The 11,887-nt window shown below is 43.9% G+C and overlaps 2 protein-coding genes across 4 annotated transcripts; one reads left to right on the top strand and one right to left on the bottom strand.

The window, feature by feature from the left end:
- The first annotated feature begins 270 nt into the window (after positions 1-270).
- Positions 271-6,464, top strand: LOC135942567 (uncharacterized). Of its 2 annotated transcripts, none has more exons than XM_065488739.1 (5): positions 271-389; positions 1,959-2,174; positions 2,224-2,451; positions 2,508-2,705; positions 4,090-6,464. In XM_065488739.1, the coding sequence occupies exons 2-5, from the start codon at positions 1,962-1,964 to the stop codon at positions 4,477-4,479; spliced, it is 1,029 nt and encodes a 342-aa protein (XP_065344811.1). In that variant the 5' UTR covers positions 271-389; positions 1,959-1,961; the 3' UTR covers positions 4,480-6,464. The 2 variants fall into 2 exon arrangements, with proteins under 2 accessions (XP_065344811.1, XP_065344809.1); XM_065488737.1 differs by having other exon boundaries at positions 275-492.
- LOC135942568 (uncharacterized) lies at positions 5,947-11,258 on the bottom strand. 2 transcript variants are annotated; one of them, XM_065488741.1, is made up of 6 exons: positions 10,968-11,258; positions 9,115-9,152; positions 8,933-8,966; positions 8,787-8,872; positions 6,848-6,974; positions 5,947-6,789 (listed from the first exon to the last, which is right to left on the bottom strand). In XM_065488741.1, the coding sequence occupies exons 1-6, from the start codon at positions 11,029-11,031 to the stop codon at positions 6,503-6,505; spliced, it is 636 nt and encodes a 211-aa protein (XP_065344813.1). In that variant the 5' UTR covers positions 11,032-11,258; the 3' UTR covers positions 5,947-6,502. The 2 variants fall into 2 exon arrangements, with proteins under 2 accessions (XP_065344813.1, XP_065344812.1); XM_065488740.1 differs by lacking the exon at positions 10,968-11,258 and adding an exon at positions 9,498-9,805.
- Positions 11,259-11,887: the final 629 nt, after the last annotated feature.

Here is an 11,887-nt window from a genome sequence, read left to right as displayed (position 1 = left end):
TAAAGAAATGCTATTCCCGACCAATTCATTATAGCAGAATAAAATATACGAGACGGCAAACAGAATTATTTTCTGCTTTTGTTATTTCATTATTTGATCTTGAACTACCAATGATTCATGGAAAGTTCTCTGGTTGCACAATATAACGAGAAAACGACCCATACATTTTCCTGTTGGGAATTGCGCGTCTGATCTCATTGAGTGAAGTGGGGCTCGCGGTTCTCGCTCTCGGCGCCCACACACACATTGCAAAAGTCGTCACTAGGGCAGTGGAGGAGCATGCAGCTCGTTGGGATGCTGGTCTCGCGCGCCGACCAATCAGAGCCGCTCTACGCAAATCGTCAGCCAATGAGCGGCCGAATCAGCCGAGAACAGCTGGTAACATCAAGGTAGCCAGTTCACATTTTAATTTACCGGTGACCTTTTTGTTTTTGGTTTTCTGCACGCGGACGAGCAAGCAGACGGCTGCGGAAGGAGCCATCGCTTCGTAAGGTAACTTTGTGCAGAATTTGACTCGAATTTCGGTCAGTCGCGAGTGGGCAGCGGCGAAATCGCGGTCGCAATCGAGTGTGTCTTTGGTCCAGGGCGATGCCCTCCCACACTAGAGCGCAACCGAGTCCAAGGAACCCGCTCTGACTCACACGTATCTTTGTTAGGCCTGGCCGAGCCGCTCGTCGGCCCGAATCAGGCTTGCCATCGGCTTTCCTGGGCCTGCCAGTCGGTCGGCAAGGTTTTGTTGACGTTATTCTGGTCGATCGCAGGGCGTGGTTTGTCTGAGGAGAGACGTATTGATCACAGGTAAGGAGAGTAGAGACTAGGAGGCGACATTCGGTATCAAGCTGATACCCTACTATATGCACGCCAGCTTTATTTGCACGGTGTTAGTATGTTGCTAAGCAACGCGACTGATTCCTAGTAAACAATCAGTCTAACAATGGGTCGCATTATCGAAAATCGCAGGAAAGCCCCGAAATCTCGCGTTCGGGACGGATACAGACCTTCGGACAGTCGGATGGATCGCCAATAAGAGCAAAAAAGTCTTCAGGTTAGTCTGTTGTGTTTGCACACCTGGTGCACACTAGACGAAGCTTGTTTAGCTCACCTACTAACATGACTCGCGGCTGACACTTTTGCTGTTATTGGCGATCCATCCGACTGTCCGAAGGTCTGTATCCGTCCCGAACGCGAGATTTCGGGGCTTTCCTGCGATTTTCGATAATGCGACCCATTGTTAGACTGATTGTTTACTAGGAATCAGTCGCGTTGCTTAGCAACATACTAACACCGTGCAAATAAAGCTGGCGTGCATATAGTAGGGTATCAGCTTGATACCGAATGTCGCCTCCTAGTCTCTACTCTCCTTAATCACAGGGTACTCGCAAATAATTGACCGACAGAATGTGGACCAGACGAGGACGCACGTGCCTCACTTCTCGTACTCCGGACGCGTCGTAAAAGGCGCATTGTCTTCATAAAACTTGAAATGGATTTTATGGACAGAATCATAAAAATGTCTGCCAATATCTGCGATAAAAGGGGTTGTTTTTGGAATAAAATGACATGACGAGACACAAATTTAAAGAGGATACTGCAAAAACCTGGAAAATCGTTGGTGCTAATGCATGAGGATTGACCTAAATTTTTTAGGAAAGTGGCTGCAAAGTTATCACTGTCTCTTTACTCGGACTGACTCTTTACTAGAACTGTCTCCTTTCTTGAAATCCCATTTTATTTCCTAACAAAAAGTTTCCCTAAAAGGTTTAATACGCTGTTAAACAGATCTCGACGAGAGGAATTGAAATCTGCCAAGAATATGTCGGCAAGCACTGGAAATTTAAAAGAAAATTGGAAAAATTTGAATTTTTACTGTTGTTTATCGATCAACTGCATCCAACAATTCAAATAATTTTCAATTATCACCCTGCATCACAAAAATTCACACTAATTTTTATTTCCAGAAAATGAATGGCGACTTTATGTTCCCACCACCTGAAGAAACGATTCGGCCTGGCGATTACGCCATCGTAACCTGGGACTTGGAGACCACAGACAGACACTTTGACGATCTGATCTGCCAAATCGGAGCCTTCTGTCCAGGCCATAACACCTTTAACCAATACGTCTTGCCGACGAAAGTCATCAATCATGAAGCTGCCGGCAAAATTCATCTTCAGGTATGCAAACAGCCATTTTTGTGCATCCCAATTAACGTCCCAATAACAGGTGGTGGTGCATGAAGGGCGCCGAGTCCTCATCGACACAGTTACTCGGCAGATCCTCGAGTCGGTGGAGGAACAACTCGCTCTGCAGCGCTTCATGGGCTGGTTGTACTCGGCCAAAGGCAACCACGCTGGCGTGGTGCTCATCAGTCACTCCACCATCAAACTGGACGTGCCTGTCCTCCTGCAAGCTCTTGCCAGGCACAAATTAGAAGCTAAATTTTTTGAACTCGTAAGAGTATAATTTAAAACGGCTCACCCCGCTAATTTATAATTTGTTGCCTGCAGGTTATCGGCTTTGGCGATTCCTTCGGACCTTTCTCAATGGAAATGCGCGGCCAATTTCCTGTCTTATCTCTGCAGTCTCTGTACACAGCCATTGTTGGACCGCGAGCGGAACAACATGATGCTGCCAGTGACGCTGAAGCAGTCTATCGTCTCTTGGAAACTGCTTTTGGGTCGCCACTCTCCCTCAATATCCCACAAGTAAGTCCATTGAGGAAAAATTAGAGGTCTCAGGTGGCGGCTAGCTTGGCTAACAAATTTTTAAACGTTAAGTTTGATAGTTCTTAACAGAAGAAATTTTTTCTCATTTAATTTTTTACCCTTTTTCTCCGGCGGCTGGCTGAGACCTCTACGAAAAATTCAATAAAATGACTTGCAGTTGATAATCTAAGGAAGTAGGCAAAAATTTAATGCAGTCTGAGCTAAATTTTAAGCCAACGGAACCTTCTTATTTAAAAAAAATGTTTCTTGCATCTTTAAAATTTGCCTGCCTCTGTTTATCCTAATTTTTTGTAACTAAATTTATTTTATTGATAACTAGAGGTGTCATCAGCGGCCAGAGCTGAATTTCAGCAGAGAATTTTTGCTGGAGATAACGGTTTGCGTGGCTGTCGAATTCATTAAAGTGCTTAATTTTTTCTCTCAGGCTTCCTTTTAAACTGGCAGCTGCCGTGACTGGCAGAGATCTGTAACTATATCAAGTAAGAGATTGCAAGAGGCACAAAACGCCTAGAAAAAAAATCGAAATAGTCTGCAGTTGCAAGCAAGTAAAAGTTTCGCTCTGTTCCTAGAAAGAAAACAATAAATAAATAGAAACAAGTAAATTTAATTCAGGAGTGTCAAAGAAATTTGAGCAGTTCAGGGATCTAATACTGGCTGCCCTCAGGGTTCGCAATCACCCGCATTTTACTGGAAAATTCACTGCATTGTAAAAAAATGTGTTTGTTTGGGGTTTTTCTGCAATTTAACGCATTTTTTCCATATAAAATTCATTTTTTTAGATAAAAAATTCACATGATCAAAAAAATAGGGATTTATTTACATTAAAAGACCAAACATTTTAACGCTGCGTAATTTTCCTGATTTTTTGGCGCGAAATATGACCTACATATTTGGGGCTTAATTCGGAAAACCCCAAAACTAGTGGTTTTTCCCGTTTTTCCAGCTGTTTTTTGCGCAAAAAAACCAGTGGTGAATTTTTTTGCATAGCAAAATTGGCGAAAGGCTAGTAGGAGGCGCCACTCGCTGGTATTCGCACCTTTCCAGCGGCCTTAGGGACAAATTTCTGGCGTTTCATAAAAACCTTGGAGTGAGGAGGCGAAAAAATGGCCGAATTTTGTGTCATGCGACCACTCGGTGAGAAAAACTGATTTTTAAAAATAAAAATGGCCAGTCGAAAGCGATTTTACAAAAATGTTGAGCCGGCACAGCCTGCCGCGGCCTCAGAATATCGCAACCAAAGCCTCTCCGAGCGAGCAAAAATAATCAAATCGGTTGAAAAGGCGTCACTGATGACGCAGCGAGGCTACAAGAATCAATTGCATTATTTCCTCAAATAATTTACCTTTGGTGCGTGTATTTTTAGCTGCAGCGCTACTGCTACACGCCGCGAGTGATGGCTTACTACGTGGAATGGAAGCGCCGGCTGATCGAGAAGGCAAAGCAGATGAAGCCGCTGGTGGCGCACATCACCAACTGGAAGGTGGCCGGCGGCATCAAGTGGGACCTGCTGACCATCGGCTACGACTACTCGACGCTCACCTTCCGCTACCAGACGCTGGGCGAGGAGCGCTTCATCGCCGAGCTGCGCTACCAGATGCACTGGAAGAAGCAGAACGACATCTGCTACCTGACGCACACGTCCGAAATCGACGCCGAGACCATCGTGCAGGGCGTGCTGCAGCATTTCCGGAACCTCGGCGCCGAGCGGATGCCCCTGCAGCAGCCCGTCTATCAGTATCAGGTGGCCAACTAGACGGTGAGCGAGCACCCCTTTCGTTTTGACAGCTTTCGCCGTTTTGCTCATTTCTCCGGCTCACGCAAAAAGTTGTTACTCTGAATAAGCTTGTCTTGGTTAGTCCTACGCTGAAACTTTTTCTAGTCTTGATGCTCTCTATAATGTAGAAAAAAATGGACTGATAGCAATGAAAGCCAGTTCGTTTTGTTGACGATAATTATTATTGCAACTGAACTCGAGATGTTTCTTCAAGCTTTTAGTGATTCCTTGAAGACCGTCTTGGACCAAGTTTCTGAGCTCACCAAACGATTATTGAGGGTTAAATTAGGTAAAGTGGTCATTTTTCCCTCCAAAGAGTCGAGCGTGACGTGCGAACCTTTTTTCCCGCCAAAACAATATGAAAGCGAGAACTGCGCATGCGTCAGAGCTGGTTTTGCAGAGGGACCGCCTGTGCCTGTGCGAATGACTTATTTGTTACATCCAGCCAGCTCTGACGCATGCGCAGTTCTTGCGTTCATATTGTTTTGCCGGGAAAAAAGTTCGCATGTCGCGCTCGACTTTTTGGAGGGAAAAAATGACCAATTAACCTAATTTGACCCATAAGAAACGATTGGTGGGCTCAGAAACTTTGTCAAAGACGGTCTTTAAAATCGTGGAACATGCACTTGTTGGACTTTTTGCGTAGGTTGCTTCATTGACTGAAGTTTCGCAAGAATCGATGCTTTTTAAGAACTGCAAGTAAAAAATGTTTGTTTGGGAAGATCAGGGTGAATGGTACAAGAAGTGCATTTATGTTTTAAAAAATCAAATTGGGTGTGCAAAAATTTTGGGTGTGCTGATTTCACACAAATTGTGATATAAAAGCATTACAAATCTGTGATTATCAGTTAAATTTGTATGTAAACCTCATCATTTCTCGACAGCACATCAATTAATTTAATGAATGGAAACTCTACATAATATGCCTGCTTCTTCACACGATGATTTAAAAAGAAAACGGAATAAAAATTGCTTCCATTGTATAGCTGTTTACTGTTAGAAATTGGATAATATGATGATGTAAAATTAGATATATCATAGGTCACAATATACACTTTCTGTGGAAGGGATCGCAGTCCATGAATATTATGCCATTAATTGCCGAGTCTTGCACGTAAATGCAACTTGACTGTGTAATTAGAGAGGAAACTAATTTCACAAACTTTTGTACGCTCTGTTATTTGAGTGTAGCATAATTGACGCTCGCGAATGGCTTTTTAAAAGCGTCCGAGCGTCAGCTAGGAGGAAAGGGCAGAATCAAAACAAAACGTTTAAATTCAAGTCCTCATATACTGTTGTTTTACGAAATAGCGAACCGATTATAGACGATTTCTAATTATTACGAAATAATGAAAGCAAGCAATATTGTGACCATCAACCCTCGAAAATTTGCGTCAATCGAGCTGGATGATAAGTTAAAAATGAATATAGCGTTGAAACTCCCACTCTATCTATATATTTTTTCACAATTTATTCATTCAATTGATTGAAAAGAAACAAGGGAAAATATTCAATGATGCTACGTGAAAAACCAATTACATTATCCATACATTTGCAGTTAATTGAAGCTACGATAATGAATAATATCTCTTGTTGTGTAGTAGATTGAGAGTCTTGATAATCTGTATCAATCAGCAAGGAAGCAAGTCCTCATAAATCTTTCACGAGCAATTTTCCTAGATGTTTAAAATACTAACATAAGCATAATATATATAAAATAGTATTATTACATTTTGAAAAAAATAGTATCTGTGATCCACTAACGTAAATAATTAATTAGCGAACATTAAATTTATTGTTTCCCGGCTTTGTCAGGCAGGAGACGAGTAAATTTTTAAGCAGAGAATGAACACATACCAAATACCTCCACTGTGTAAAATGTCCATAGAGACATATTCGCCAGGTTATGATTGTATTTTTGACATTATTTCGTCTGCAAATAAAAATTTTGCTTTTCGATCGGACGCAGTCGTGTGTTTTATTCGCTCACTCACGCACTCCCTCACTCGTCGAGACAAATCAGCCTCTCGAGCTCGCAGATGAAGCTGGACCGTTTGTCGCAATGTCTGGCGTACGTCTTAATCCGCTCCTCCGAATTGACGTAGGCGTGGTACGTATTGAGGGCGACGCAGTCCCCCGGCTTAGTGGATTTGTACACTTGGGCCTGCCTGATCCAGTCGCGCGTGCCGGTCCACCTGAACCTGTCCGCCACCACCTGTCCGATCTCGACGCGCCACAAATCATCGCCGCCGACACGCTGTCCGCTCGTCCAGTAGAGAAACGGCACGGCTGCATTAGGGGTTGTTTTGGTTTCGAATTTATTTATCGTTATTTATCGGGGGCTTACGCGACGTCAGATTGGCCGTGAAGCGGAGCAGGTCGTCCCGCAAAAGGAGCAGCTCGGCCTGCGACTCGACGCTGACTAATTCCATGGCGTGCCGCTGACACCAGTCTGTTGCTTCCTTCCAGCTCAACTAAAGCAGCCACAACACGCATTAGACCAGCCCGTAATTCCCAACCCTTCCGCGGGCGACGCAAAATTGCTCTCAAAGTCGGCTCGCCCTAAGCTAGAAATTACACCAAAGTCGCATTTCGCAGCCCACTCAAAATTAGCTCCCAGATACAGGGTTTGCCAATTTTGCGCAACAACAACAGCCGGAAATATAGCTGTTTTATTTGTTTTTTTATTTAGTTTTTGAGAAATTGCACTTCAAAAATGAAAAATAAATGGCATTTTTCGATTTTTCGGGTTGTTTGCACCTCCAAATCTCGGGCTGTAACCAACAGAATTGCAAAAACTACTCCTCGTTAGACTCGTCTCGACCTCCACTAACCAGCTTAAGTATTTAAGGGTTGCATACCCCCATCCCCTTTTAATCCCATTGCTCCAATTTCGATAAAATTTTTTATCATACTTTCTCTGGGCTTGAAAATTTTTAAACTATCCAAAACTCCTTCTAAATTATCACTCTGTCCCATCATTCAAAACTAAAACAAAAATCTTTTCAAATTAGATTAAATTGAATGAAATTAATGCTAGAATCAAGAGTTTTAATTTAATCAATTGCATAATTTTACTTTTTTCGAGGAGGTTCAAGTGTAACAACTAAGGGGTGGAGGGTAAGCACCCCTAAACCCTTCAGCTGGTCAGGGGAGGTCGAGACGAGTCCAACGGTTGTACCGTTGTGCATATACAAATAAATAAATAAATAAATAAATATAACAATAAATAATTACTTTTTTTGGGAAAATTGGAGCAGAGTTATAAAAAAAAATCATAAAAACTTTTGCTGAATCGAAAGAGAGGACTCAGACTGCGTTGAAACTCGACTGACTGAAATTCCCAAGTCAGTCACAGATGTATATACACACGTCATTTCCACTCTTCACGAGAAAAACTTGTTAAAGTCCAATTTTTTTCATTTCTTCCGCATAACACGCGCGTGCCATCCTCGCGGGTGGAAAAGAAACAAAGGGAAAGTTTGCCCGCAGGAAGAAATTAATCACCTTTGCTGGCGGAGCGGTTGAAACGGCCCCGGAATAATTCACGAAAGACAAGTTGAGAGTAGATTAAAAAAGTTTAGCGCAGAGCGAAATGCGCGTATAAACTGACAAAGGGAGAAAATAACGCGACACACAATTGCATTGCGTCACGGGAGTGCCGGCCGACGGCTTTATTTTCTCAGCCCCCGGAAAAGGTGCGTGGAGCCTTTTATTGTAGCCAAAATGGTCGAGTTTTTTAGTCGGTTTCTGCCCCACTAAAACGAACGAGACGTGAATTTTTGCTAACAATAAGGTGTGTAATGATTTTAAAATGTTAACGATCATCTTTGACAAAGTTTCTGAGCACACCAATCGATTCCTGAGGTAGAGTTGAATTAAGGTAGAGTAGATATTTTTTCCGACCAAAAGGTCCAGCGCGACGTGCGAACTTTTTTCCCGCCAAAACAATATGAATGCGAGAAGTGCGCATGCGTCAGAGCTGGCTGGATATGACAAAGAAGTCATTTGTACAGGTGGTCTCTCTGCAAGTGCTCAAACCAGCTCTCACGCATGCGCAGTTCTTGCAGTTCGTATTTTTGGCGGGAAAAAAAGTTCTACTTGTGCTACGCACGTCGCGCTCGACTTTTTAGTCTTATAAAATCCTCTTTACCCAATTCGACCCTCAGGAACCGATTTTTGTGCTCAGAAACTTCATCAAAGACGGTCTTGGAAAGATTAGAGGCTCAGAAAAAAATAGTCGACAGTCTACAAAATTCACAGCCCAACCATAAATGTGTGGGTACCTTGAATTCTAGGCCGCCCTGATCTGCATCGTGGAAACTGTTGTAGTAGAACTTGTCGCCGAGCCGAGTAAGCACATTTCTCCGCCCTGTGCAGACACATTTGCAAAGTATTATGTGTCGGCGCGAGAGAATAACAGGAAACTTACTCAGAGTGGTGAGACCGGCGTGGCCCGGGCAGATCTGCAAGAGACAATTCGGCTTAATCAGTTTCTGCGGCAGACACGTGTCTCTGTTGTGTTATTCCGAGTCTATTTCGCTACTTTTTCTCTTTCTATTACGACCGGATTTAGTGCTTTAATCTGAATTGCTGCGTGTGTGTGCTACGTACCGCTTCTAGCCTGTCGAGCTCCGCCGGATACGCGACGCCTGCAACGACAAAAAGTGCTTTTTAATTAATTAGCAAAGGCAGTGCCGTGTGCGAAGGCACTTAAATTGCAGCGCGCGCGGCGCACAATGGGAAAGAGCCTAATGAATTTGCACGCAATTACGCCTGCCTCCGACTTGGACGGGAGACAAAGGAACTAATTAATATGTACACTGGAGAGCAGGACTGACGTTGCAAATAATAAGGCAGCGCGCGTTTTATTTATAGCCGGTGTCACTCACTCGCCCGCCCGCTCGAGATTGTGTGCGAAATTGTTGCTGTGTATGCAACCTGCCCGTTCGCAAAGTGTGACCGGCTGCCTATATCGCAAAAGCCAAGGGGCTTACGCGTTTGACGTGTCAAAAAGCTCGCCGCTAATTTGCCGCAGCGGGAGGCGAAAGCTTGCCGTGTTACTTCATGCACCATCAGCCAGGATTACTGCGGATTGAGCCTGATTTCGAGAATGTCGCATTCGTGTCAAATCAGTGCAGCTTTATCCCAGAAATGGAGTAATGAAAAGTTAGAGTAGAGCTTCCTTTCCACTAAGAGTTGCGCGGATTAGCGGACCAACACGCATTCACCCTGCGCAGATCCCTTTCTCTTCCCATGTTAAAGCAGCTCTGTGTCAAAATTACTGAAGCCATCCGCGTCTCAATTGGTGTCAAATGAGTTGATCTACGACATAAGTCGAAACCATGACCGCGGGAAATAGAACAAGCGAGAAATTCGTGTTTGAAACAGCTAGAGCAGGTGACAGTAGAGACATCTAGCAAGATCAGAGAAGCACCCGCAGTTCGAGCAGTCACGTGACTCAATCCCGCCATCTCATTGGCTAAGAGTCTTTTTGCTAGCTCCCTTCAATACTCCCTCATAGCAGTGCGTGCCTGCTCTTAGCCAATGAGATGGCGGGATTGAGTCACGTGACTGCTCGAACTGCGGGCGCATCACTGATCTTGCTGGGTATGAGCAGATGTCTCTGCTGTCGCCTGCATGCAAACTCTAGCTCTCTTCCCAGGCGAAAGGGGCACTTTTCGAACATGAATTTCCCACATAGTCATGGTTTCGACTCAATTTGTGGATCAACTCGTGCGCTTTCGTTTAACACCAATTGAGACGCGGATGGCTTCACTAACTTTGAAACAGAGCTGCTAATGAAAAATCATTTAACATGGGAAAAGATAGGGATCTGCGCAGGGCGAATGCGCATCGGTTCGCTAATCGGCACCACTCTGAATATAAGCACTCTACTTTCCATATTCCATATCGCTCTCACAATCAGTCGTGATGCGGGTTGATTAAACAGCGTAGAAACTCATCAAATTTAGCGGAAAGATATGTGCAGCCCCATTCCTACCTCGAGATTAATTCCACCTAGTGCACCACTTACGCTTAATCGCGTAACGTGGAACAGCGAATAATTCGCCCACTTTTCTACAAGTAAATGAAGTGATTTATGACGCTCTCAGTGTGCCGCTTTCGAGATTAAGCGCGCACTCCAACTCCGGCTCTGTGTCTACATCAAACGGGAAAATCGAGCGTGCGCGCGCGCGCTTTCACGTAAGGGAGTCTTTTTACCTGCGCTCTTCTGCTTTAACTCGAAAAAATAAATCTATATCAGGTGCAGGACAAAATCATGATTTATGGCATTTCCTTGTTTACCTCCCTCTCCACCCGGGACTGTGCTAATGATTATATCCATTAAATGAAGCTGATAAAAGGTTGTTTTCGTCACGGGGGTGTTTTGACACATTCCAGGGGAAATTGATGGATTGCCTTGCTGGTCTTCCTCTGCGGGTCAAGGAAATAATCGAACTCACCGCAGGCAAAAAAGCAGCAGCTAAGCAACCCCAGCGGCCGGAAAATCGCGTCGTTCTTCCTCATTGCTGCGGTGCGTGCGTGCGTGCGTGTGCTGAAAGTTGCCGCTTTTTCACTTTTCCGTGCAGGCTGCTGAAATAATAAAACGGCCCAGGCCAAACTCTCCTTTCTTTTTGACGACGGATTTGTGTGTGTGCGAAATGCGATCTTTCTCCAGGCGGCGTCAGACGAGAGAATGACTTATTTTCGTCGCTTGATCTTCCCCGTCACTCTCAGCGCGATTGATAAAGCAGCTTACTGTTATGATCAGGATTTAGAAGACGTGCCGCCGGGCCAGAGATCACGGCCAATCGCCGGCGCTTTGTGTATCTGCGTCTGATGCGAGCAAGCTGACCCATCAATTCACACCCGCGATGCCCCTATGTTTGACTCCAGAGAATCAGCCGCAGCTCTAAAACGCAATTGTTGAACGAGTAGTGCCAATTCATCTCTTATGAAGGTGAATTTATTAATCTATCGCGTTATTCAGGGTTCACGAAAACTCGAATCTTTTCGGAAAAAACACTATCACAAAAAACTGTGCGTTAAATTCAGAAAAATGCGGAAACCCCTACAACTGGTATTTTCCGGCTGTTTTTTCGCGCAAAATACAGTGTGGTGCATTTTTGCGCATTGCAAAATTGGTGAACCCTGATCGCTCAGGTAGAAAAATCAGGGTGATTTATTCTCGTGTCATGCAAATTCGATTGAATTATTCACGTCAGTTTATGACTTAAAATTTTTAAAAAGTTTTCTGTACGTGATATTTTTTTTCTGATTGTGGGAAACTAATTTTTGGATAAACAGTAAAGGCTATTAACGGGATATTTTGAGAAAATCGTTTTTTTTGATACGTTTAAATGCTGCGTGTTTTTTTTTAAAT

This window comes from Cloeon dipterum, chromosome 4 (assembly GCF_949628265.1).
Source record: "Cloeon dipterum chromosome 4, ieCloDipt1.1, whole genome shotgun sequence".
Taxonomy (NCBI): domain Eukaryota; kingdom Metazoa; phylum Arthropoda; class Insecta; order Ephemeroptera; family Baetidae; genus Cloeon; species Cloeon dipterum.
The sequence above is the reverse complement of the archived record's forward strand: the minus strand, read 5'-3'. Positions and strand labels throughout refer to the sequence as shown.